The 26953-nt window shown below is 43.8% G+C and overlaps 2 protein-coding genes across 2 annotated transcripts; one reads left to right on the top strand and one right to left on the bottom strand.

The window, feature by feature from the left end:
- Positions 1 to 164: 164 nt before the first annotated feature.
- On the bottom strand, positions 165 to 8031 carry LOC105905502 (transcription factor E2F3). The gene is made up of 7 exons (XM_012833507.2): positions 7477 to 8031; positions 5320 to 5431; positions 4509 to 4734; positions 3063 to 3221; positions 2487 to 2601; positions 2094 to 2232; positions 165 to 1262 (listed from the first exon to the last, which is right to left on the bottom strand). The coding sequence occupies exons 1-7, from the start codon at positions 7747 to 7749 to the stop codon at positions 1012 to 1014; spliced, it is 1275 nt and encodes a 424-aa protein (XP_012688961.2). The 5' UTR covers positions 7750 to 8031; the 3' UTR covers positions 165 to 1011.
- Positions 8032 to 14538: 6507 nt separating this feature from the next.
- Positions 14539 to 26060, top strand: mboat1 (membrane bound O-acyltransferase domain containing 1). The gene is made up of 13 exons (XM_012833493.2): positions 14539 to 14874; positions 15522 to 15667; positions 15885 to 15962; positions 16387 to 16482; positions 19615 to 19670; positions 21331 to 21382; positions 22023 to 22218; positions 23005 to 23197; positions 23597 to 23700; positions 23945 to 24009; positions 24401 to 24533; positions 24873 to 25024; positions 25689 to 26060. The coding sequence occupies exons 1-13, from the start codon at positions 14788 to 14790 to the stop codon at positions 25804 to 25806; spliced, it is 1476 nt and encodes a 491-aa protein (XP_012688947.2). The 5' UTR covers positions 14539 to 14787; the 3' UTR covers positions 25807 to 26060.
- The last annotated feature ends 893 nt before the right edge of the window (positions 26061 to 26953 follow it).

The following is a 26953-nucleotide window of genomic DNA, read 5'->3' as shown; positions in this document are numbered from 1 at the left end:
ACATCAAACAAGAGCCACTTTCAACATCATCATCACACACACACACGCGCGCGCGCAAACAGGGAAACTGAGCACCCCTGGCCTGCAAAGGGACCGCCCATGGGTGCAGCTTGGCAACGCTACTTAGCAACAGAGGTACACATATTAACCCAGGGGGGGGGGGGGGGGGTGGAGGGGGGTGTCCTGCAGATGCCCTGAGCTCCGGGGGTGGTTAAGGCACCTTCGACGCAAGAGCACCCAAGCTGGGCGCTCACTTCAGACCCAGGTCATCCAGGCTGGAAACGCTAGCCATAGCATGTGTGAGTGTGTAGGTGCACGTTGGTTTAGCATGCAAGCAAGTCCTTTGAGGAGCCAGAGAGCCGAGGGGAAACTTGAAGTGCACTTGCTGTGCTCCGTGTGAGCAGGTATGCTCAGACCACCAGGGAGGAGTGGTCTTGGTTGTGCATCGGTCTCAAATCATAATGCACAAATGTGCAGCTGTACATGACAAGATGCAGGGAAACAGGAAAGCTCTCCTGTTGATCCAAAAAAAACACACACACACACACACACACACACACACACACAAACACACGCCGCCAATACCCTATGTTTCCATGGGAGAAAGCCATGGCAATATACCACAGAGACTCCATCAGTCTCGAGTGGTCTTCCGCTTATAATTCATTCAATAATAATCATAATAACACTCCAGACCATTATCTCCCTCAGGTAAGAACTGGCTCAGCTGAACACCGGAAGTGGCTCCCCAGCAGGCTAAACAAAGAGGCCCATTGATCTGCAGTCTTCTGACAAACATGATGGTGTGCACACTGGCCACTTGTTTCAGGGTTAATTGGTACTGATTGGTATTGGCTTTAGGTGGTAATAATCATAGTTGATCCAAGAGTTCTCAGGAACTCTGACACCACTGGCTGTCAAAAGTGATAACTTGGCCGATGGACAGGAGAAGGCAAAGTTGACTCCGTTGCCCCCCTGCTGGCCGAGCGGTGCTACTGCAGCTGCATATGGTCAGTTGCACAGCAGGAGGTCCAGGGGCAGCTTGTCCAGGTTGTAGGTGTCGAAAAGGTCGCTGACGCCCACACTCTCATCGGGGTCGAGCAGGTAGTCATCCTGAAGCAGCGGAGGGGACAGGCTGAGAAAGGAGAGGTCGTTTGCCGGGTTCTGGTCCTCCGTCTGCAGCAGCAGGCTGGTGAAGGGTGAGTCGATGGGGGACAGGTTGGTCACAGCAACCGCTGGAGACGAGTTCCCTTTGTCACCGTCTGCAGGGAGGGTGGGAAACAGCAGGTAGTAGTGTTAAGCCAGGTATAAACGAATCCGGCAAAGTACCAGAAGTAAACAAGTTGCCATTACTACGGTGGCATCTTTGACAACAATGTCGAGGGGAACAAGAAGAACCTGTGCAGTGCTCAGCTGCTACAAAAGTAGTGGCAAAGATCAACTGAAATACCAACTGAAAGTTCAACTGAAATGCCCAAGCCTTTACTCCGTGAAGAGTGCCCCTGCCTGAGATCATACACTTCACATAGATTGTAATGCAGAGGACCCAGATGTTCGCCTAAAGTGGATCAAGAATATTAACAGAAAGGACCTTATTCCCAATAACAATAATAATCTTGAATACCTATATACCTTTTATTTGACTAATGTTACTGGTCTGTACGCACAAATCCGTTGCCCGGTTCATCTATATCAGTCCAATATCAGGTGTCTTCCCTGGCTTTAAACAGAAGCTACACTTTCAAAACACATCAGCACTATGACGGTCTCTTCTGAGCTTTGGAGTCTATCCAGGTATATAGAAATGAGCATGCAAAAACTAGACTTATACTGCACGATAAAGAACCTTTCAAAGTCTGTAACCTAGGAAAGATGTCGCGTAGGTGCTAAAACTAGCACTGTTCAAACCGCTGTGAATGAAGGGAGGGGTTTATACCAAAAGCAGCTCTCCAGCAGGCATGCAGAGGAGCTCTACCGTAACCCTATTTCAGAGCCATCTTCTGATCCATGCCTTGAAGCACACGCTCGCGCTGGTGGGTGGATATACATGCATCAGAACAGGCCAAACCACCTGAGACCTGAGAGCCACTCACCGTCTGACACCCTCATGAACGTAGTAGAGGAGCCACTGCTCTGGCCGCCACCTTTGATAGGGCTGTCCACCTCACTCTCGTCTGGACACAGGAAGACATCGATGGGTCCCTTGGTGCTGGTCAGGCTGACCTGTAAATTCTAGAATCAGAAAACATTACATTAACATCAGTGGGGATATCTTATTTTTTTTTTTTACTTTATGGTGAAGAATCTGATTCACAACCTGAGCCCAGAACAATGAATTCATTGTATTGTACTGAACCAACACGTCCACGTCCCGGGGGGCATCTTGTGGGATAAGGGGGCTTGGGTAATGACTGGAACGCACTGCCCTCCCTGCCACCACCAGTACCTGGACAGCACCCGTCTCTCTGTTCCCGTGTGTGGCTCACCTGCTCTGGGTCGGGCACCTCTAGTTTGGTGTCTGGCGGCGCCTTCACCACGATGACCGTCTGATCCCTCAGACTGTTGATGTGCCGGAGATCCTCGTACGTCACATACGCCATCGTGAAGGAGGTTAAGGACAAAAACACTCGGGCTGGACTCACTGACAGACAATCAGCACCACTGGACAGGCTGCATATCACAACTGAACTGGGCAAACTTAACACACCCTTCACACACTAACTGCAAAGTGAAATGTAGACATTTTCTCTCTCGCTCTCAATACTGGTAGAAAATATTCTTTAGACTGGGTCGTATTCTCTAGCCTGGCTCTGCTCACCTACTTCTCCAAAGTCAGAATTTGAATATTGTGTCTGCTTTTACGTATACAGAAGAGTGACGCTCTCAAAACTTCAAAATTGTGCTTACTTGCTCCCTTCCTCTTTGACATAAACAGGAAACTAAACACATGGTTGTACTGCCATGGTGATGAGTGAGACATTCTAAAAAATCTCTTCCTGTCTGTCCTGCCTGCCACTTCCTCCTCCCCCCCCCCACTCTAAAATGGTGGTATGATTGGATATTTCTGGTTGCCGGGGGCCTCGGTCATTTGCTTGGCCTCCTGGGTGCAACTGGTGATGAGCTGGTCCAGCCGGAGCTCCTCCTGGTGGAGTCGGGCCAGCTCACTGTTCAGGGCCTGCCTCTCGGTCCCAGCACCCCCCGCCTCTGCCAGGTTACAGCCCCTGCAGGAGAGAGGGACAGACACACAGACAGGCCAGGTTCAGTTCAGTTCATGTTCAGAACAGCGCCAGGAACAAATGAAAAAAACCAACAGACAGACACACACACACACAGGCCTGTTCTGAGCCTGCCCCTTATTCACAACACCCCCTGCCGACGTCTATTAAAGTCCCTGGAGTATAGAAGACTCCGTCGTTAAAACAGTACAACTCATTGAAGGTGCCAGCATGGTGCCGGGGAATCGTTAAGCTCTCAGGACTTTTAGGTTGTGATGCAGTGACAGCTACTTATGCTGTGTTCCATTTAACTCGGAATTTGGAACTCAGAGTCGAGTTGACCGCGCTCCAGTACAAGTCAGCAAACAAATGCAATACCAATTGTTGTTGTTAGCAATTATTACCAGATGTTAGCAATGCAAGTTGACAACGCATTGCTCTGTATTTTGGGCATACCAACACCATAGGAAAATGTCCACAGCTAGCAGTAGGACAGTACTATGTGTACGGCTGATTTAATGGACAGAAATCAGACAGAGGCTCTAATAAAGTATATTAGCAAAGCTTCCACACTTTTGATGAGAAGCCACTGTGGACTCTGCAGTTGGAGTTGGTGAGGTTTGTACGACTTTTTAGAGTCAGAAATCTGACTTCGCGGGGGCATTCCGGTTTAAATCACAGACCCATAACTCGGAAATTCCAAATTCCCAGCTTAAATGGAAGGCAGTTATATTTCTGTGGTTTATGTGCCATGCAAAGCATTGAGAGCCCAATGGGGTTCATTTGCTTCAAGTGGGAAACATCAACAAGTAGCTCCCACTTGCGCCTGACTTCTCATCATAACCATAGTGTTGACCTTCAGACACAAACAACAAAGCTTTATTGACCCATACAACAAGTATAAACAAGCTCCCTTATCAGACTTGGGTTTAAGCAATCCACATTTCTTCTCAAGGAGTGCATGGATTTAATGTTTAACTGTAGCCACGCATTCCTGGGGCACAAGTGTTTTTCTAAGCCCTGGCTAGAGACATATAGCCTGCCATGAGGTTGTCTGAGCACTTGAAGCTTATAAATGCATGCTACTGCAAGAATCATTTCTTGTAACTCATTTGGGGTTCCGTTATGAACAGGATTTGCTGACTAGTTATGTATACCCTGAAAATACTCAGCTATGAGTTATGCCAACAGGCTTAGTGGACAGGACCCAGGCAGTGAAGCAAACAGTTTAACCGTGGCGCTGAGGGCATGTCTGAGCAGGCTGGGTTAGGGCCCTGTGTGGGCCTCACGTACATCCACTGGATGTTGTTTTTGGACTTCTTCTTGACGAGGTGCACGCCCTCCAGGACGTTGGTGATGTCATAGAGACGCCGCTTCTGGACGCTGAGCGTCTCGGCGGCCCAGTTCAGGTCCACCACGCCGTCGGGCGACTCGCTCAGCAGCTGCAGGAACTTCTTGGTGAGGAGACCCAGAGACGTGTCGTACCGTGACTTCTCCTTGTCCGCCGGAGACTTGGGAGCTGCACAGACACGTCAGCACACGGTCATTTTCATACAGACACACACACGGCAGTCACGGAGCAAGCCCAATGACAAGGGCACCCATTTTATTACATCTATTTAATATACAGCTCATATATGCTGTAGACTCCCCAGTCCTGTGTGATAATCAAATGCCAATGCCATCTACCTGACAAACCTAAATAGTGAGCAATTATCCTCATGCCATTTGAATGAATATTTTCCTGGCAGGTAGGCCTAAATGTAAATTGTATATATTTTAAGTCTGTACAGATCAATGAGATATATATATATATATAACACCATTCAAACAGGGAGGTAAATTGTAAAACTTTACCATTATTGTTACATTTATTAATTTCGCAGAGGCTCAACTGGTGGAGACACCAAGAAGAGCAAAGTGCCAACACCAGAATCATGGGCGCGATTCCATGGAGCACACACAGGCTACTAATGAAAATGGATCAGTACTGCCAGTCCCTTTGGACAGAAGCATCTGCTAACGGAGTATATGTACATCTCAATAGTTATAAGTCCTTGCAGAGGTATTTAAAGTCAGTTATAAAACAATTAGCCTCTTGTACTTTTATTGGGCTTGATGATAGCCAGGGAGGGGCCATCTCTCCCCCTGGGGGCCGGGGCCAGTTGAGTGGTGGGGAATTGGTCCGCATCATCCAATGCCAGCCGCCTCTTAGCCTGGGGAACACACAATCAGTGTTGGTGTATATGCACACCTGGGGAACACCTCGGTGTGATGACTTGAGATCAGGTTTAGGTATTATGCATTTAAAAGTAGTCATTGTGTATGACATGTGGTTTGGAAATCCTCCATATGTTTGTTAAGATCTAGAACATTGTGAAAAAAATGGAAAGGCATCACCTTGCAAGTCTGAGTAAGGAAAATATGGAGTGGTGAGATCGAACCTCTGGATATCACATAAAAGGACACTTTGGAATAACACACCCTAAACGTAAGGTAGAGATGACCCATAACCCCCATTTTGCAAATGAAAAGCCCTTCCTCAAAGTATTTAAACGCTCTCCCCCCTCTTCCTCACCTGAGCAACAACTGAGCTGTACCAAGTATTAAGTCATAACTGAGGCAGTGAAGTATTAAATAGACAGCTCTATCACTAACAGTCCAAAACATGAGACACCACCAGCCCAAAAACCAACACTTCAACTCCTGACTTGTCTAATTATGTACCTTAAGAGCACAGGGACCATCCTGGGCATGCCCAGCAAGCTCTACTGCATTCTTCAGTCAGTTGAGGGTGAAGTCCTACAACTAGGACTTCGTCATAAACAAGCTTATATGGCCTACACCTCTGAGGACAAATACATGACCTTAGAGGACACTCAACACACCCAAAACACACTCCCAAAGAATCCAGTCCATCAGGATTTCCTCTCTATTTGCCATCAGAGTCTTTATATTATTACAGATTTTACAGATAGGCGAATATGTTAAACAACCCTTCGCACACCAACAGCAGTTACACGGAAGACCTTATAACCACTGCAACCCATTGGTTTCCCCTTTGATCTGTTTACGTCAAGTCTTCTGTCTATACGCTGCTTTTTCCATGGTGGGACTACGAATACAACCACAAATGACAAATGCCACTTTTGATTTCAACACCTTGCAATGAGTTCCTTTATGTGATCATATTCCCACTGCAGCTAGTATCTCTTTAGAAAACTGATAGTGAATTGCTCATGCATTTTGGAGTGAATGCAGGTTAGTTCATGTTGGCTAGTTGCTCACTGTTGGCACTACAAGTCCAATGGCATCGATGTGGCAAGAAATTGCCAGTACACATAATGGAAAATCGAGGTGAGGTTGGCCGACAAAGATCTCAGCCTAACTAACTCGTGGTTCGCTACCATGCCGCGTGGTGTGTGGGCTGCCAGACTAGCGGGGGGCTGGTGCTTCACCTTGCGTTGGCTACTTAGCTCTGGCCATGTCAGAGTGTCTATTTTTTGCCTTTGACAACAATGTAGTGTCTCCCCTTACAGACACGGTAGGAACAACCAACCGTTTGGAACTGCGACTGAGGCTGCATAGTGATTTAATGTCCATTAGTGTCCATGCGCAGAGAAGCTTTAGGACGATTACTTGTTCCTCGCACAGGGCTATTGCTCAACTGTGCGGCTGTGAGCAATCTGGCTTTTTCCCTTCCCCCTCCAGACCTGCACACGCGCAAGGCCTCTGTTTATTCCATTACAGTGCTTTCTGTTCTGTCATTATAAGCCTGACCCACAACTATTAACAACCCCACTACTGTCATGATCATACATTGTGCTAGAGAAAAAGAAAGGCACACACATTTGACCAATAAGTTCAACACTGACCTTTCCCCATTCGGGTGTGACCCCTTATATGGTCACTGGGGGTGGGAGGGGGGATAGAAATAAGATAGCTAGCAAGCTAATAGAACAATCTTGGTGGATATAACTTGAACCCGGCTACTAGCCACTGAAGTCCCCTACCTACCACACGTCCTCTACAAATAGAAGCATGAGACAAGTGGAATTACAGGGACAGGAAATAACTCAAAACAGCCCACAATAGCTAGCTAAGAGATAATGCATCGTGTCATGTTCGGGCTTGTTCCTAAAGCTATTGCTAGCTAGCAAACATGGCTAAGGCAGTTGCTACAAAGTATTAACGTTAGCTAATAGCCAACGAGCATCAAATGAATCGTTGCACTTTATAAGACAGTCACAGGGAAAATTACCGGTGGACGTCCTAAAGCTGGTCGCTGTCCGGCTCCGAGTGAGGCTCCGTGAGGAGTGGAATACAAATTGCCATTCGAAGATTCAGACAGGCAGACATTTGAAGTCTGACAAATAGTGGGCGGCGGGGTTATTATGTGTATGTAAGTGGTAGTAGGAAGAGTAGATGTTAAGCGATCGGATAATGCTGTCAAAACTACGCTTTTATCGAGGGAAGAGCCGCCAACCCCTGTAATAATCACTTTCTCCGTGACTGATGTTATCCCTCTTCTCATCTTTGTTGACTCGGAAACCCTTTGTCCCTTGCCTAGTTTAAACCTTTATATCTCCGAATCCGCCGCGATTTCGTTGCCAATATTCACGGCAAACATTAGACTATCGTCCTAACTACCGATATGTCAACATTTGTCCGCACATTACACGTTCATATCTGCAGATGGTTTGGATTGTTCGACTGAAGCGAAGCGCAACCTCCTGAGCTGAAAATGGCTCCAGGAAGCTAACAATGAATGAAGGATACAGTTTACGCGCGAAATACCCTCCCGCGAAACTCATATTTCCCGGGATAATTTCAAATGAAATTTGCATAGTGTAAACGATTGGTCATATTTATTCTAAACTCCACCTTTATTTTCTTACGTGGTGACAATGGACACCAATAGAATCATGGACATCAAAATGGACAGTTTCCATTGGTCAAATTGATGACATTTGTGAAAGCTCTGAGGGCTGGTTAAAGAGATATGCTCCCGACAAGAATTTACGGTACACGTTTGCTGTAGGCAACTTATTTTGTGTCTTTATCCCTATATAGTAATTTTTTTTATACAAAGCACATAGACCACTAACTGTTAGTCAGCGTTGATGAGCAAGGTCAGTAAAAATAAACACATAATTATTTAACCAATATTTAAACAAAACAGTACACGGTCAAAACACCGCGCCATGAAATTTAACTCTTGCAAAGCCACAGTGAGCTACGCTAGTAGGACCATTATTTCAGTAAAGGACACAAAAACTCAGTCCACTTTAACGGGTGTATTACGTTGCCAGTATCGCCACGATGCTTGAGCAATTTTTTTCACTGAGGCAGCAGGCTAACGGTTGAATGGAGAGGTGACAGGTGGAGATTTGACGTGGAGAACATGTATAGATGTGGGGGAGGGGTCGGTGAGACCGTCATATATCCTCCCTTCTTATATGTCTGTGGCTAAAAACAGAGGTATTTGGTCCAGCAAAAGAGGCTATATGGCTATGGACTTTCTTCACATCCTCTCATGATACTGTGGATAAGCCCCCTCTTGTGCTGAACACACAGGCTGATGTTGCTGGTTTTGGGGATAGTGCAGAATGTGCTGTCAGCCATATTGTCCTCAAATTGCCTGGGAGTTGAGAGAGTGTAGTTTACATGTAGCCTAGACTATGGGGAGGCGGTAAACTGAATACGATTTTGACTGGTGTTGTTGCATTACAATAAGTCCACACTGGACTGCAGCTTTCATCAAAGGTATCTAACCGGTGTAACAGGCCATAGTATACCGCCGGTCCAGACTATATCTGGGGTTAAAGGGGCCCAGGCTAGATTATACCCATGATATCAGTAGTGTTGAGTGATATACACAAGAATTACTTAATTTTTCGACATTTTATTGGGGGTTCAGCTTTGTCAGGTAAATTAAGTGAGACAGCTAACTGACTTAACTCTTAAAACTCTAAAACATAGACTTTTATTACTTCAACCAGAAAAACTGAAAAAATATTAGACTTCCACAAAGATCAAAGATTACTACGTCCTGAAACTTCAACTTCTAAGACTAGCAAGTCCTCGCTACAATATAAATGTTCAAAGTTAAACACTGATAATAACATCAAAACATCCACAAAGATCAAAGATTACTACAACACTTCACATAACGACATCACATAACATAATCATTGACAGTTACTAGCTAATTTACCGTAGCATAAATTACAGGGTTGTGCGCTTTCAGGTGCCTTATGAGGTTTGTTGTTCCAACCTATTTTGAAGCCACACCATTTCTCTCCCGTAATTGCAGTGCGTTGTGTTTTATTTTCTGTCAAGTTATAATAAAAGAGTGTCCAGATATCTATTCTTTTTCTTCCAGTACCAGAGTCCAGAGTGCTTGAACTTCAGCCATCATCTAACGTTTGTTAGGACGTCTCTTGCATGTCTGGGCATCTCAGGGAGTGGAGGAGGGATACAGAACCGGGCAACATTCAACCAATGATATTAAGAATGCACTGCACTAGGTGCATGCAAGTTTCTAAAAAATAATTAATTAAATTTTGTACTCGACCCATACCCATCAATGCGCTAGCATATTCTGACAACACCCCTACCTCTTTAGATTTTTGGCAAATGTTCAACCTTATGTTAAATATATTTTTTAATGTCAAAATATTGGTTGGAGAAATAGAAGGGGCGCAAAAAACTCTATTTTACACCCCCAGGTATAGTTTGGCCTAGGACAGTTTATCCCCTGGGGTATACTCTGGCCTTGAGAGGTATAGTATGGCCTAGGCTATTTTACACCCCCGGGTAAAGTTTGGCCTAGGACAGTTTATCCCCTGGGGTATACTCTGGCCTTGAGAGGTATAGTATGGCCTAGGCTATTTTACACCCCCGGGTAAAGTTTGGCCTAGGACAGTTTATCCCCGGGGTATACTCTGGCCTGGGCCAAAGTATACCCAGGTTTAATCTGGGAGGGGGTTCATTTGGCCTGTTACACCTGTATACAAAGAAACGTAAGTTTCAATCTTTAACTAAAGGGGAGCGAGCGAGCGAGCAGTGTCTAGTATAAGGAGCAGTGTCTTGTATAAAATGAAAACCTGGGACATTTACAGTTTGGTCAATATATCAATAAAATGTCCAATGTTTTTATATATGAAATGAAAATGGGGGGCTGTTCCAGTGTTATTGATTTGGACCATGGTAACTGTTATACGTTTATAAACTCTGGTGAACTGATTAAATTGGGTACTACGTGATTTACCATGGCAGAAAATCATACAGTATCATACCGAGGGATGGATTACCGAACCGAGACCCAGGGGCCCATGAGCTCAGGGGGCCCCTAAGCCAGAGCCTCCGCGTGAAGTCGCTGTTATGTAGCTCTTATTTGTGGTTGAAAGTTGTTCATTTGCTGTTGGCTTTAATTGAGTGTACCTGCGGGTGTGTTAGAAAATGTGTATGTGCGCTGTGAATCCTGTTGAGGTACAGGTGAATTTAGTTATTGTGCTGTTGAAAAAAAATGTCATTACATTTAAGTAATGTCTTGCAAGCACACAATTTTTGCGGCCACGCGCCCGCAGGGGAGGGGCCCTTTTACATGTCCATGGGCCCATAGTTTCATAATCCTTCCATGATCATACCATGGTGGGTGAAGCTGGTAAACAATGGAACACTCAATGAAGAAAATTTGTAAATGGTTCCACACAGTTTCTTAATTATCTACAGAGAAGACAGACAAGCAACAATACCAGACTGACACATCTCTCAACACATGGGCGGCTCAAAAAGTGACGCAGTGAAAAAAGATTATGCACTAGACTACATCCAAGTAGATTGTATTGCTACACAAATCAGCCACCTATCACCTTGTAGTACATGTCCTAATTCCCACAGCCCCACCCCTGCATTAATCCCTGGGTTACTTCCTGACTTGAAAAGGCATTTGTGGTGATGTTGTGGATTCACTTGACACTTGTTAGCTTCTGGTCCAGTTTTACAGAGCAGGATGTCTGGGCACCCTAGTCTTGTGGCCTGTCCAATCTTCTGAGGGCTAAGTCAGTATCCATAATTCAAATCGCTTTAAAGGTCAGACAGGGATAGCCTCCAACATACATAGCTACAGCCTGCTTTATATTCAAACATGTTATAAATTAAGTCAAAATAAATTAGCTTCTCTGGTGTAACTCTTATAAACATAAACATGTCTCTCTTCCTACTATGACATTATGATGGTTTCTCACCTTGGTTTCTCACCTCACCTCGTACAGCTGATTTCAGTGTGCCATGTTGATGGAGCTTTTTTAAAATGATGATGACACAGCCCCAACTTTATCCAATCATATTTCATTCTACTTCAAGCGACATTGTGAGCGCCACCCTCCAAAGCCTCCACTACGTCCACCTTGACAATGAATAGAAAATCTATTTTTGGTCAGCCACATATCATGCTTGTCAGTGAATTTCTACGAGGAGAATGTAATCTATCAGAAACAGAGGCCAACGCCTTTTCTGGGTTTGTTTGATATAAAGTGACACTGATCTTAAGCAGAGTAAGTTCACTTCACTGGGGAAATTCTGTTTGCCTAAACCACATTTTGCTAACGTTGAAAAATAAACGATTTATAGGATTTAGTTTCTCTCGTGTTGTCATTGCTTTGATAATAATGTTGTTTAGTTGTAAGCTTTAACTTGCAGCATAGGTTATGCAGACCTAGCTAGCAGTCTTTTCACTTGTTTAAGTGTTTCAGTGTGAATGCAGATGAGTTCTCAAAATGAACTTTGTCATTTAATTTCACAATGACTATATCAGGGCACATGCACTGCACCCTTACTAAACAATCCAGGGACTCTCTCTCCCCCTACACCATCGAATCAGCGGCGTCATTAGGCTATAGCCCCTAAAACCCAGCCCTCAGTATTTTTTTCACCCTGAACACCCTGAGGTGTTTAGAGCAAAACAACAGACAGGCTGTGGACAAGAGTGGAAATTGACTTGCAGCATCCAGGGCACAGGGCACACAAAGTCGGTAGATACAAGCACCTAGATGAAAAGCTGAATGAAAACACACAAATCTAGTTTTCTTGGCAATTTCAAAAATATAACTTTAAATGTAAATCATTGAGCATGGGTATGACACAATTTATCGAATTAGGTTGATGCCAAAAAATGTTTTGCTTACGTGACTATATAGCAACCCGAGCTAGTTTTTTTTTAATTTCTGTGTTACATATTTTCTTGTAATTTGCTGTTAGCGACAGATAAACTGTTGAAAAAAGGTGAAGCAAATCGTCCCCAGATAACTTGACCATGTGGTTCAGAAAAAGGGATACATGGGTAAATGTAGGCCCTATGTTTGTGTTTGCATTTTTACATTTATTTTATTGTTTGAATTCTATAAAAGTTGGGTCACAGCTTAATGACCGTGTGAAATTGTGGGTCCCAAAGCCAGACCAGTTGAGAACCACTGTTCTAGAGGGTTCAGGTCTTGGGCTCTGGAAAGCATTTTGAGATCATGTCTATTGATGATGAAGCTATATAAATTAATAAAATTAAAACATTTAATTGAATTTGAACACCACAAAGCCACGCTTATAATCAGGCCAGGCATCTGGGGGGGAGAAGCTGTCCAAATATCAACTCCCATATATGGTGCTCATAATCAAAAAGAAAATAACACGATACAATAAAATATAACAGACATGCTGGGGCCTCAAAAGAGCAAGATGGGATATTGTTGGTACGTTTGTCACATTGGTCAACATGTGGTGCTAATGCTAATCACAGTAGCCTACTACTGGAGAAAGGCTAACTTTCTCCAGTTGGGTGACAAGTCACTACAGTAAGATATCTGTGATCCTAGGGGTTGATTATGTGTGTTACTTTAGCCTACATGTGTCATTGTCAGCGGATTCACAGTGACTGCCAACTACTAATTTTGACATTTGTTAACTCAAAGTTTGGAAGTGGTTATTATCTAATGAGTGAATAGGCTTGGCTGCTTATGTGGTATGATTTCATACAAGCCTGTATTTTGAATGTTTTTGAATGAGAGTCAAGTTGACGTAACAAAAAAGCATGGTGTTGAATATTCCAAGCCTGCTGTCAAGCGTATTTGTACTTTAATTTGGATGGGGGCAGGGGCCCTTTGAAATGATTATGCCCCGAGCTCAGGGATCATGTACACCAGCCCAATATACTCTATACCCTATATACTGCTATATAGCTTATTGAAAGTTGAACCCCTTTTCCTCCTTTTTACTATGAGAACACGCATATGCATGGTTTGGACAAATTGCAGTACCACCATGAATACTGCTCTTCAATTCCACCTGAACTTCAGCAACACTGAAGACTGAAGTTAAATCTCCACCAATGATTTGACAGAAAGCAGAATAATGTCTTAAAGCTATCTTTCAATTGACCTCTGTTGTTTCTGAACCGTTCGATCATAGTGTGCTGATGTGCTGATAATTTTGTAATTCTAACAGTGTCCAGATAGCAAGATGGATCATAATGAGCTGGATGCATAACACTATGAGTACAAGATGCCTAACACCATGAGTAACCACAGGAGGCTATAGCTCATCCCATGGGTTAAACACATACTATACAACCAGTCAGTAGACATGACCACCAGTTTGGTTTAGAATACCAATTTGTATATCATAAAAACTGCCAGTTTTAAAACATAACCTGGAGTATCATTACAGATATAAATGAAATAAAACTGCACAATGCATATTTTAAGTTGTGTCCTAGTTGCGCGATAGCATTGTACGCAGTTGTGGGCTGATAAGGGTCTCATTGTTCTGTAGCCAACTATGAATTGCACTGATTCATGAAAGTCACCCGAATACACTGCCACCTCCACCGTATTTTCTTAAGAAGAGATTGTGAAAAAATGCTTCAGCACCATTTCTAGATTTTTTTTTCTAACTTGCTCAAAAATATGGCTCAGGGCAGATACAGTTAAGAATCGTGGCATTAGAAATAACGATGATTCAAATAATGATCTGCATTTCCACATGGGCTCAATTGTTCTCCCATGTAAATTATTTTAGTTTTAACGTGAGTTATGATGATGTCTAATGCCAACTACAACACTTGCTAATTAAACAATTCAGTTGATAGCATTGACAGATTCATTTGTTTTTACAAGCATATTTCTGATTGCTTGATTAATTGGACTAAAGAGCATATCCGAGCGTATGGGAGGGACCAGTGTTCCCATATAGCCAAACGCAAACTTGGTATTGCACTGCAACCGCCTCAATGACAGTGACACATTTGCCCCGCCTTTGGGCTATCATGAATTCATTGAAGTTGCTGGTCAAGCCGTGATGTGTGTGGTTGGACTGTAGTAGGCTTGGAACGTCCTTCAACCAACGTCTCCGACATTTCAGCTGTGCGTCTAACCACCAGGCTACAATGTAACTTTCTTACGTTCACAAGGTCCTCAGAGTTTGTTGGATCATTTTTTTTTTTATTCACATGGTTTTAGAAAAAAACTACTTCACTCTACTGAAATCGTGGAGCTAAACTTAAAGCGTAAAATGAAGGATGGGGGAGGAAAGTGTCACCCATAGAACCACGGGCTCTGTGCTGCTGTCTCCAGTCAGCGACATCGTTGGGGTCCCTTTGGACCAGGTAGGAAGTTTGCCTTTCGGCGATGAAAACGTCTGAATATCACATACTGAATATCACGGCATGCGTCGAAAGATATATTGTGTCTAGAATTTACCGAAAGTTGTTTGTGTTGGCTTTGAATCTAGAGTGATCTGGTCTTCCAGTTGCTGTGGTGACCAAAGTTGCGGTCAGAAACATTTAGCTTATTTCAGAGATTGTTTGGGATCGTGCTGTGGCTGCTAATGAGGTGTACAGGATTCAAGGCATTGATGCTTCTGGTAGTCTGTTTCTTCGGTTGCTTGACCAGTTGCATACTCATTGGGTGTGTGCGGGTTTATTCGTGGAGGATGAGTCACAAGCGCTATGCTTTTTGGTGTTGGCCACATGCGCTTCAGTTGAGACTGCAGCACTGTAAGTCGAACTGGTCACAAAAGTTCTGCATCCAGTGGAAAGACTTGGATGTGGTTGCCCAAGATTGTTCATGCCACACACACACACATACACACTAATTTCTCATTATATGGGTTTTATGTATAGAGTTCCATTCAGCCATAATCTGGGAAGGCCATGCTTGAGTTAGACAATATAATTAGAGCATTCATTTATACAGTGTGGTCTCTGTCCGCATCTCTGACCCCTCTCCCACTCGCATTTTCACTCCCTTGTAGGTGAACTTCTTAGTTTGCCAGATATTTGGGCTTGCGTTGGCCTTCTGGTTCCGTCTCTCTCTCAGTCACCGGCGTGTTGGTCCTGTGGTCCGCCATGCCGTTGCCACTCTTCTCGGCAGCTGCTTTGCCATATTCTGCTTTGGCTGGTAAGAGACCCCATTTATATCCCACTGTGCAGTGGTGAAACTGTGGTAAAACACTTACACTGCTCTGACCACAATAGATTAGACAGCGAAACTTGCAGTAAGCACACAATATTAGTCCAATTGAGGTGAATGGGAATGATTTTGATAACTTTGATTGGAGTGGAGGTTCTCACTGGTCAGTTTTTATTCTTTTGCTTTTTCTTTTCTTTTTTTGCAGGTATGCCTCACATCTTTTCATCCTGGTTTTGGCTTGTTATGCAATCATGGTCATGGCAAGCCAGCACAACATTCAGAGGTAAAGTCAACTCAAGTCAGCCTGTTCCACAATGTAGTGTAAAAACACAAACACCTGTCACAACCAAAACATTTTGACGCCTGTCAAGCTGTCCAGCAGATTGCAATACACCAGTAGCACTTTGTGTTTCCATTGATGGCTGTGATTAGTCAGATGGGTCTAGGGTACAGCATCCAGAAAGACCTGTCTCTCTGTTGTATCCTACTATTGGTGGAATGTGATGAATGTTGGCAAGTCACCCACATGGTATTCTCCCGTTTGTGCTTTCTATGCTTGTAGATAAAGGTAACATTGTTTTAGTGCATGTCACCAACCTGACTGTTTTGCCCGGAAGACTAAAATGTCCATATTGTTCACCTACAGAATTGTGTATGGAAGCCTTTTTAAGGACACTGTGTTGTGCTGTGCTGTGTTTCTCCCACAGGTATTCAATGATTACAGCCATGGGGTACCTCACTGTGTGTCAGGTCAGCAGGGTGTTCATCTTTAACTATGGCATCCTGTCCACAGACTTCTCAGGGTGAGATTGACCTCCCAGTGTCGCTGATATTATTCTGTCAAAGCACAGCACACTTACACTTACACTTACACTTACACTGCCACACACACACACACACACACACACACACACAGAGACACACAGTATACTTGCTTTAGCACTGATAGACAGCAGTTTAGTGACTTAATCCAGTTATAGGTCAAGTCAATCCTGGGAAAATTTGAAGGTAAAGTCTAGACCATAGATAACGTTACACAGTTGTGTTTTCATCATTACCTGCTAATTTGCCCTTCATCTGTGACCTCCACACATATCTGAGATATTTGTGGGCATGGTCCTGTTGATTCAGCCACTCCTGTGGTGCCTGGGTCTAACTCCTTCCTTATCAGCTGAGTTGGTGGCAGGGAGGCTCCAACACTCCCAAGAATAAACAGAAACGGAGATAAGGCCACATCCATTTGTGTCATTGTTTTACCCATAGACATATAATATAAACATAATAATAATGTAATAATGTAATATATGTCTATGGTTTTACCTGCCTGCCCTGTCTCCACTGACACAGAGCACATGCAGACACTGGAAATGTGGCACAGGCTTGTCCCTGATTAGCCATGGGCTTGGCCCTGATTAGGCATGGGCTTGGCCCTGATTAGGCATGGGCTTGGCCCTTGGCACTGATCTGGTGCGGGTCTAGGCCCGAAGTGCGGCCAGACCAACTTCCCGACTCAGCCTCTCTACGGGATTTGTCAGCCGTTTGCGCACAAGCAGCTCTTTCTGAGGAGATGGACGGGCGTCAGCTGCCTCCTATTAATCCAGTGAATGGCCAGCCCATGTGTGAGACCACTGTCACCCGGTCACAGCTCTCTCGGCGACCCTGCGTCTTCCCACGCTCTTTCAGTGCTGGCTCCCTGTACTGCTAACACAGACAGACAGGCCTGCATTTCAATTCCTTTCCCTTCGAGGACTGTCCCCTGCTGAACTTTGAACGCAGTTCGGTTGAACCGACTGGGAATTTGTAGGAAAGAAGGAGTGCTTTAGAGTCAGTTAATGTAATAAAGAGAGCTTCTCAAGGGATGGTAGAACAGTCATTCCCTTACTGAAGGGCTCTTTGTATGAATGTGGCACTTCCTGGCATCATGTTAAAGTCGTCTCGAGTAAGATATTCTACCCTATCTACTCCTAATGAGGTGATTGTCGCCTTGGATCACTGCCTCTTCTGTACGTATGTGTGTGTAAATAATTGAAAATGAGCCTCATATCGTAATGCATTCATTATCAGCAAGGGCAGCTGTTGCAAACATTACTGATGTTGCAAAACTGGAATGCCCTGGACGACAGCGTCAGGGATATCCCCGAAGGCTGGGTAGAGAGGGCAGGGCTTGCCTTTTCCAGAATTAGTCTAATGTTCTGGAAATGTTCCCAGTCCAGTTTCTCTATGAATAAAATTACGTTGATGAAGGTGTCCTTAGAGTGTGTACGTGGGACCTTCTCATTTGCTTTGGCTTGTGTATTTAAAGGTTGTTCTCAGAACCATCTTATTATTAGTTCTTTGCAGAACCCCCTCAGCACATTTTTGAGTTCTGAAAAGCAATTTTTAAGGTCTGTGCAGAACGTAGACAGTACAGTGACACAGTTCTAGATGGCACCTTTCTTCAGAGAGTTCCACCACCAACCATCAACCCTTAAGGGTCGTAAGATTTTCTAGAAGCTGATATGAAGACTGGTCATGAGTGTTTGTAAAGTGAGATAGACTGATGTCACTTTGACGTGTTTGGTGTCATAAACCGCCCGTGTTTCCTGCCGGGGCATGCCAGAGACAATAGTGATGACTCAACTTCAGCTCGGCTCTTTCTCTATGGTGTTCCTGGCGAAGCCAGTCCAGACCCGGCATCCTCAGCCAATGCTGGACGCAGCCCTGGTCACGTGACTGAGCAATGTGCAACAGTCGCACAAAGTGGCCAGTATCTTTGCCAAAACAGAGGACATTCTTTCCACGGAGGCCTGAATGAAACAAGTACACAGTGATTGTCGCTTCACTGAGGCCACAGTACCAAGCGCGGAAAGTCCTTCTCTTTGGGAGGCTCTGTTTAAGAGGAAGGGTATTTCCATCCGAAATTCAATTTGTTAGCCTTGCTTTTGAGAAGAGGCCCCTTAACAACTGGACACTGTATCAACTCATAGGAAATACAGATATGGCACTCAAACAGAAATATCTATTTCGTGTGAACACCACCCAGACACACTCTTACAAAGGAGGATACAGTATATGAAATCACTGAAGCGGTGTGTGGAAAGTGGGATGTTTTTTCCCCATGGTGTCTGAACTCTGTGACGTTATGTCTGTGAGTAATTGATGTCAATTGCATGTCTGGTCATGGAGGTTCTTCCAGAACAAAGCGTTTAATCTTTTAGTCTCCATTTCCACATCCTGTGGCTCTGAAAGCAGCTAATAGGTATACTCTAGTCACGTTCACTTCCTAATTCTCTTCAAGAAGATGCCCACACACAGATCTTAGCGTAAGATCATCAAAGAGATTGATACGAGGAATGACTAGATAATAATACATCAGTTAAGGAGAAGTCTCTCTTTAAAGGAAGCAAGTGTTCAGGATGCCTTGGTTGCATGACTTGAATAAATGTGTTGCACCTTACCAAAAGTATGCATACTATGACTTCAATTATACCATTTTGACTTGAATGCAGCATTAAGTGGACATTAGCCATTCAACCCTAACCTGTTCCCATCCATCTCCCATCATGTGCATTGTCTTGGCTACAACACTTGATTGACTGGTACATTATCTTGCTGAGGTGAATTTCCTTACCATGATGTTGTTGAATTATGGTAGGCAGGTTTAATCTGGAATAGCCAGAAAGTTTAGTGGTGATTAGGTGCCTGCTTGTTGTGATTGGTTGGATCACAGAAACCAGTTTGTTTCCAGTTTGTTGCCCTCCACCCCTCTTCATTACAGTGTCATGAGACTGTCACATACCCTGGACTTTTTCCTTTGCTGAATATCCTGTATCGATAACTACCCAAATCGCTAACTACCCAAATGTTTAAACAGTATCACCAAACATTAGAAAGGGGTGATCAGATGTAGCATCTTTCAGCCGTTTCTTAAGGTCACAAAATGCCTTCTTTTCCAGGCCTCTGATGATAGTCACACAGAAGATCACCATCCTGGCATTTCAGGTGCATGATGGTAAGGACATTGCAAGGCCCACCTCTTCAAGACACATCTTTCATGTTAATGTATGTGTTATCTGCCCCCACATGTACATGTGTATAGGTTTCTATTCTGTGACAGTGGCACGCAAACGTTTGGGGAACCCTTGCTCAAAGTAGCTAGCATTGTTAATCGATTGTTAAAAATGAAATAATTAAATGCACAATTTGCTGTGATGAATCACTTTTTGATGAGTGAAGCTTGTAACAATGGATATTTGAATGTGAAATCACAGAATTAATGTTTTTAAATTAAAATACTATTGTTTAATAGCATCTTTTAAACTTTGAACACAGATTTCAGCACTTAGTAACACCTTCTTTGGTAAGCATCACAGCTTGTAAATGCTTTTTGTGGCCAGTTTATGACTCTTTTCAGTTCTTGTTTGGGGTACTTTCGCCCATTCTTCCTTGCAAAAGGCTGGTTTTGTGAGACTAGTTTTGTGAGATTCCTGGGCCGTCTTGTATGCACAGGTGTTTTGAGGTGTATCCACAAATGTTCTATGATGTTTAGGTCGGGGAACTGTGAGGGCCATGGCAAAACCTTCAGCTTTGAGTCCATTGAGGATTTTGAGATGTGTTTAGGATCATTATCCTATTGTATAAGGCATCCTCTTTTCAGGAATATTTTTCTTCTGATGACTCTTCCATGAAAGTCATATTTGTGCAGGTGTCACTGCACAGTAGAACAGTGCACCACCACTCCAGAGTCTGCTGAATCTTCCTGAAGGTCTTTAGTCAAACAGGGGTTTTGATTTTTGCCTTTCTAGCAATCCTACAAGCAGTTCTCTCTGAATGTTTTCTTGCTCTTCTAGACCTCAGCTTGACCTCGACCTTTCCTGTTAACTGTCTTTTCTTAATTATATTACGAACTGAGGAAACAGCTACCGGAAAATGCTTTGCTGTTTACATATAGCCTTCTCCTGCTTTGTCGGCATCAGTAAGGGTTATTGTCAGAGTGCTAGGCAGCTGCTTAGAGGAGCCATGGCTGCTGATTTTTGGGACAGGGTTTAAGGAGTCAGAGTATTTATAAAGCTCATCTGGCCTTTACTAACGATGATCGTCAACAAGGCATAGGCCCTAACAAGATTATTACAGTGAGTCCAAAGCAATGCTCTGTAGTGTTATTAAGGTCTGAGACTGGTAAAAGTTATCTGAGAGCTTAAATCTTTTGGGGTGCCAACATTTTTGTATGCTGCTCCTTACCTTTATAAAATAAAAAAACATATGCAATAAACACAAATCTTGATTAAAATGTTTGATTTTATGCCTTTTGGAGCTCAGTTCATCTTCTACTTACTTAAGTATTCACAGAATTTTTGACCAACAGAAAATTTGACCAGGGGTGCCCAGACTTTTACATGCCACTGTGTCTATGTGTATATATTTTGTATAATATATGCAATATGTATTAATACTTAATTAATATAATATTTTATGTAGATATATAGGATGTATCTATGATGCATTGTTGATGTGATATTGTTATTGTTAATGTTCTAACTGTTTAAGTATTTTTCGTAAGTTGCTTTAAATAAACGTGTCTGCCAAATAACTTCACCTTAACACACCATTCTATATGTATAATTGTATTGATATTGGATGTGGCCCTGAAGTAACATCTTCTGTGTTTTCAGGCATGTGTAAAGAAGAGACACTAACACCAGAGCAAAAAGACCAGGCTGTAGTGTAAGTATTTCACATGGTACATTTGATTTTTATGAACAATAGAAAGATACGTATATGGAAATGTGTTCAATACAAACAGTTGTGTCTTAATCTGATGTATAAAGTGGTGTTTTAAATTCATTGAAGCATATTTTGCCTTCAACCATGAATGCACTCTTGATGGATTTCAAGGGGTACAATATAAGCAGTTAGCAGTAATGTGCACGGTTACTTTGATAGATAGTTTAGTCTGGGTAAATAGCGCTACACTTTGCATGCTGCTCACCCAAAATGGATGTGAATGTACTTATCTGAGGTATTCTGGTCAGCAGCATAACCTCAGAGTCATTTTATTTACGCTTCCAATCAAAACACCACAGTACAGAGCCACATAAAACCTGTACAAACAGTGATATACTGCAGAGGATACCATCTGTTTCCTTACTTGTATGTGAAGCTGTTTTTAGAGGTTGTTTACAGACCATAAAACATTCACTAAAATTGTTTTGTCAGGATCAAGAAGTGTTGCCTCCCGTGGAAGTCCAAATGCAAGCAAATATGTGTGTGTGGTTGAAACAAGCAGTGAAATCTTACAAGGTGCCGGTTTGGGATTTAAACACAGCTGAAATGGGGTTTAGCATTCCTCTCTATCTTTCACCAGATCCAAACCTTCGCTGCTGCAGTACCTGAGCTACAACCTGAACTTCTTCAGCGTGCTGGTGGGACCCTGCAGCAACTATAAGGACTATGAGGCCTTTATCGAGGGCAGGCACCTCCAGCACAGGCTGCGGAGGCCGGGGGCTCAGGGCACGTCTGTGCAGAACGGCTGGGACAAGATGCCCTCGCCCTCACCAGTGGTGAGACAAAGGCACATTCAGCAGGAGAACAGCTATTGTCGCACACACACACACAAACCTTAAACCTGAGTCTTGCGCTACCTTAATAATGGCACTCGATAATCACACACGTAGTGTCATAAATTGTCACCAGCGTGGTAGAGATAAGTAGTTTTGCCAGTAAGCAGATTGAGACTGTTGACCCATTGACCCTGTTAACCTAAATACTCTTATGGTTATGGGCACTGTTGCCCAGCTTGTGGGTGTCCTTTTGGCTACTTGTTTTTGATTACAAATCTGAGACATTTATGTCACCATATAATGCTCATTAAATGTATACATCCCCAAGAAAACATAAACTACCATCTGAGAACTGTCACCGCGACCCAGTATTTGACATTCAGTGAACTAATCGTCAGCCTTCAAATGAATAATCAGTGAAGTCCATTTTGAACCTACTTAATTGAAATGGCCCCTCTCCATGTCATTCTTTAAAAGAAAATAAATTCCTAACCCTGTTGTGTTGAGTGTGTTATGAGGGTTGGGTTGAGAGTGTTATGAGGGTTGGGTTGAGACTGTTATGAGGGTTGGGTTGAGACTGTTATGAGGGTTGGGTTGAGACTGTTATGAGGGTTGTGTTGAGTGTGTTATGAGGGTTGTTTTGAGTGTGTTATGAGGGTTAGGTTGACTGTTATGAGGGTTGTGTTGAGTATTATGAGGGTTGTGTTGAGTGTGTTATGAGGGTTGTGTTGAGTGTGTTATGAGGGTTGTGTTGACTGTTATGAGGGTTGGGTTTTGTCCCTGCAGGGCGCTGTGGGCCATAAGCTGCTCATCTGTGCTGGATGTCTGGTAGTGTTCTTCAGCGTCACCAAAGCGTTCCCCATCGCCTATAACATAGACCCCCACTTCATCAGTGAGACACCCTTCCCAACCAGGCTGGCGTACGCGTTTGTGTCCATACAGGCTGCCAGGCCCAAGTTTTACTTTGCCTGGACACTAGGTATGTGATTTACACTAATGAGAAACTAATGAGAAGTAAGAACCTGAAATATCTGCTGAGGTTCACCTCAAGCACTAAAGAAGGTCATGACCTCTGAAATACTTGTCTTTTGTAGCGATTCGAGGCCTTGGAAACCATTGTTCCCTTGAAGCGATAGCATGTCACCTAAACTTGTTTATCGGGGGCCAAGGAAACCATGTAATACTCTATAGGATAAAGAGTTACCGCCCATAGTTGTCTGTGTACAGTCAGTGCATATATTTAAAGTGCAGATATGTCAACAGTATTTGGAGCAGTATTTATGATGCAAATGAAATGCCTTGCATGAAAGGAAATTACTTGCCTCTATTACTTTGTTCTATTACCACTGTAATGTTTGCTTGGCATTTTCTTCCCCAGCGGATGCCGTCCACAATGCAGCGGGTTATGGCATTAAGGGTCTCAATGAGAAGGGCGAAGTGTCCTGGGACCTCATTTCCAATATTCATATTTGGGAAATTGAGGCAAGTAAATGAAATGGAAAATATTGTGGTAGTTCTTTTCAAACACACTGACATTTTCTGAGTGAGATGTAGTCATGGACTCATAGTACTTTAAGTTGAATAAGTGAATGTAACTAATATTTACAGCTCTAGTGAGCACAAGATCTAAACACCAGCACAAGTGATATGATCATCCACCTAAGCCTTATCTGTAAAGGTGATAAATTGATGCCCACTTAACTGATCTGGACTTTGTTGCCTGCAGACAGCGACCAGTTTTAAAAAGTTCATTGACAACTGGAACATTCAGACGGGGATTTGGCTGAAATTGTAAGACTTTTCTTTGATTGCTCGATGATGAAGTATAAGCTAAAAAACTCAAAAATGCTTTCAGACAATATGGAACAATGTAATGGTAAAATAGTGAAAGATCTCGTATAGTAATTTTCTGTGTAATTTATAAATCAATGATATTTTTTGAATATTTAAAAAAATAAATCACTAAATACTATACTTTATACTATATATGACTATATACTGCATCTTTCGAAATTCAGATGTGCATTGACAGTACCTGAATGTAATAAACTACTTGCTGAACCTATTGAATTATATTAAGTCATGCCACAGTGTAAGCATGTGTAGGAAGCTAAAAGGAAGCTAATGTTCATGTCCTCTGTTGTTAATGTTAGCTATTTATGTCTCTTGTCCTCCTCTGAAGTGTGTGCTATGACCGTGCGTCCCGTTACCGTACGGCTCTGACGTTCGTGCTATCTGCGCTGTGGCACGGCGTCTACCCAGGATACTACTTCACCTTCCTCACCGCCATCCCAATCACAATGGCCGCCCGTGCCGTGAGTCTCTGCTCTGCTGCCATTGGCCATAATGGGGCTACAGTCCTACCACAGCCATAGAGTAGAATGGAATTGAATGGAATAGAACACACAGCTCATTCTCCAGAATGTTAGCCTGGCCTTATTCTGTCATTTAGTCTAGTCCACACGCGTCCTTGTTCATGTGGCTTCAATCACCCCATGTTTACAATTAGCCCACGCCGATACACAGACACACACGCACACACACAGACACACACATTACCATCTCATTTAGCTCGATTCACATTGCGTTCTTCTGTCATTCAGCGGTCATCCCACCCTGACCACTCTTTGTGTTTGCCCCCTTCCCCCCTCCAGATGCGCAAGAATGCGCGACATCACTTCCTGTCCTGCAGCGTGCTCAAGCTGAGCTATGATGGGGTGACGTGGGCCGCCACCCAGCTCACCATCTGCTACACCGTCATGCCCTTCCTGCTGCTGGCAGTAGAACCCACAATGCAATACTACAGGTGTGCTCCGTCTCAGCCAGTTCGCATAGTACACTACACTAAACTATGCTATAGAGGACAGCTCAGTCACTTTGCACTGTACCCTACAGTTACTCAGTACTACAGATGACGGCCCTGTGCCATAACAGCCACTGCACACAGTACACTAAACCTCAGGACTACAGGTGATGGCTCTGTTACATCTCAACCACTGCACACAGTACACTAAACCTCAGGACTACAGGTGACGGCTCTGTTACATCTGAACCACTGCACTCATTACGCTCCAGTAAACCTGTCCATCTCAGCCACTGCACTCAGTACACTAAACTGCCAGTATACTGTGCACTAGACTAGATAGTAAGGCGTTTGCATGTTTGAGTACAGAGTATTCAGACACAGTGCCTGTTATTTAAGAGGCAGGTTTTTCAGATAAAATACACAAAGTCACACACTCTCTTTCTCACACACACAGACACACTACCTCTCTTTCTCTCTCTTTCTTTCATTCTCTCTTTTTCTCTCTCTCTCTCTCACGCTCTCTCTCTCTCTTTGTTTATCTCCCTTTCAGCTGAACTCCCCCTTTCTCCCACAGCGAGCGTTGCTTCAGTCTAAACTCTCTCTTCTCTTCTCTCTCTCTCTCTCTCCTCTCTCTCTCTCTCTCTCTTCTTTTCACCCCCTTCAGGTCAATGTACTTTCATGTGCACATCATCAGTGTGCTGCTCGCGCTCTCTCTGCCCGGCAGACCCAGAGGCCCCAGAATCCCGCCACACAACCTCAACAACAACGTGAAAGAAGACTGACGTGCTCCTTTGCTGGACCAGTGTGTGTATGTAGAGTGTTTGTGTGTGTGTGTGTGTCTGTGTGTGTGACTGTGTGTGTGTGTGTGCAGAAAGAGCAAGGGGCAGGATTGGACAAAGGCCCCTCTGTCTGAACACAACAAAGAATGCTCAGCAAGGCCAGCACCCGCTGGTTGGGCGGCCCTGAGTAGCACAAGCACACACACACACACACACACACACACACACACACACACACAGGAATACCCAACAAACACACACGCAGACTCACACACAAACGCATGCAGAAATACCCAATGAACACACACACAGACATGCACAAGCACACACAGAAATTCCCAGTGAACATGCACACACATGCAGACACAGACACAGGCACACATATACCCAAACACACACACACATTCTATATTACAGACCAATTCTCTCAAACAGAAACACAACCCTTTCCACATACACTTGCTGTCATGTGTGCAGTCTCTCTCTCTCTCTCTCTCTCTCTCTCTCTATCTCTCTGTCTCTAACACACACACAGACACAAACACAACACACATGCTGATAAACAAATTTGTTAATGTGAGCACAAATACACTCCACCCATGGGGTGATGTTTGTGCTCAACACGCGTACACTTGCCCAAGAGCACACACTATCACTGAGTGATGGGCTGGTCACAGACTAGCGGGGGGGTGGGGGCAGGGTGGGGTTGACGTGATACTGAACACTGTTTCTCTGAGCCATAGGAGCTTGACAAACATTACCGCATAGGTCAGAGGTCGCATCACTGAATCCACTGTACTGTCAGTGCCCTCCCTCTGCATCCAGGTCACTGGGAGATGGTCACTTGGCACACTTTTACTAGTGAATTAATGCTAGCTACCCTCGTCTAGGGTGTTGTGTCTGTGTTCGTAAATAGTACTGTTGATGGTCTGGGTGCTGGTTGAGTCTGATATTAATGTAATACCACTGAGTGAGTAACTATTTATTTGAGCATTACACTGTATTTGAAGAAGGGCTGGCACAGGGCATGAAGGATCTGTCTTTTTCCTTCACGTGACTGTTCACCGGGGTCGCCATAGGGGCGGACCCTGCCCCCGACCAACCATGTTGTCTCTGAGTTCTGAATTTTATTATGTGTGTTCTTTTTCCT

The sequence above is a fragment of the Clupea harengus genome, chromosome 11 (genome assembly GCF_900700415.2).
Source record: "Clupea harengus chromosome 11, Ch_v2.0.2, whole genome shotgun sequence".
NCBI lineage: Eukaryota > Metazoa > Chordata > Actinopteri > Clupeiformes > Clupeidae > Clupea > Clupea harengus.
Note: the sequence above shows the minus strand (reverse complement) of the source record. Positions and strands in the feature narration are given on the sequence as shown.

Bases quoted from the DNA above. Each gene is read 5' to 3' on its own strand.
- mboat1 (XM_012833493.2), top strand. From the start codon at position 14,788: ATGGGGGAGGAAAGTGTCACCCATAGAACCACGGGCTCTGTGCTGCTG. The intron at 14,875-15,521 runs GTAGGAAGTTTG...ACTCCCTTGTAG, and splicing joins TTGGGGTCCCTTTGGACCAG to GTGAACTTCTTAGTTTGCCA. The intron at 22,219-23,004 runs GTGAGACAAAGG...TTGTCCCTGCAG, and splicing joins TGCCCTCGCCCTCACCAGTG to GGCGCTGTGGGCCATAAGCT.
- LOC105905502 (XM_012833507.2), bottom strand. From the start codon at position 7,749: ATGAGAAGAGGGATAACATCAGTCACGGAGAAAGTGATTATTACAGGG. The intron at 2,602-3,062 runs ATATCCAATCAT...AACCTCCTTCAC, and splicing joins GAGGCCCCCGGCAACCAGAA to GATGGCGTATGTGACGTACG. The intron at 2,233-2,486 runs GTGAGCCACACA...TTCTGATTCTAG, and splicing joins AGGTGCCCGACCCAGAGCAG to AATTTACAGGTCAGCCTGAC.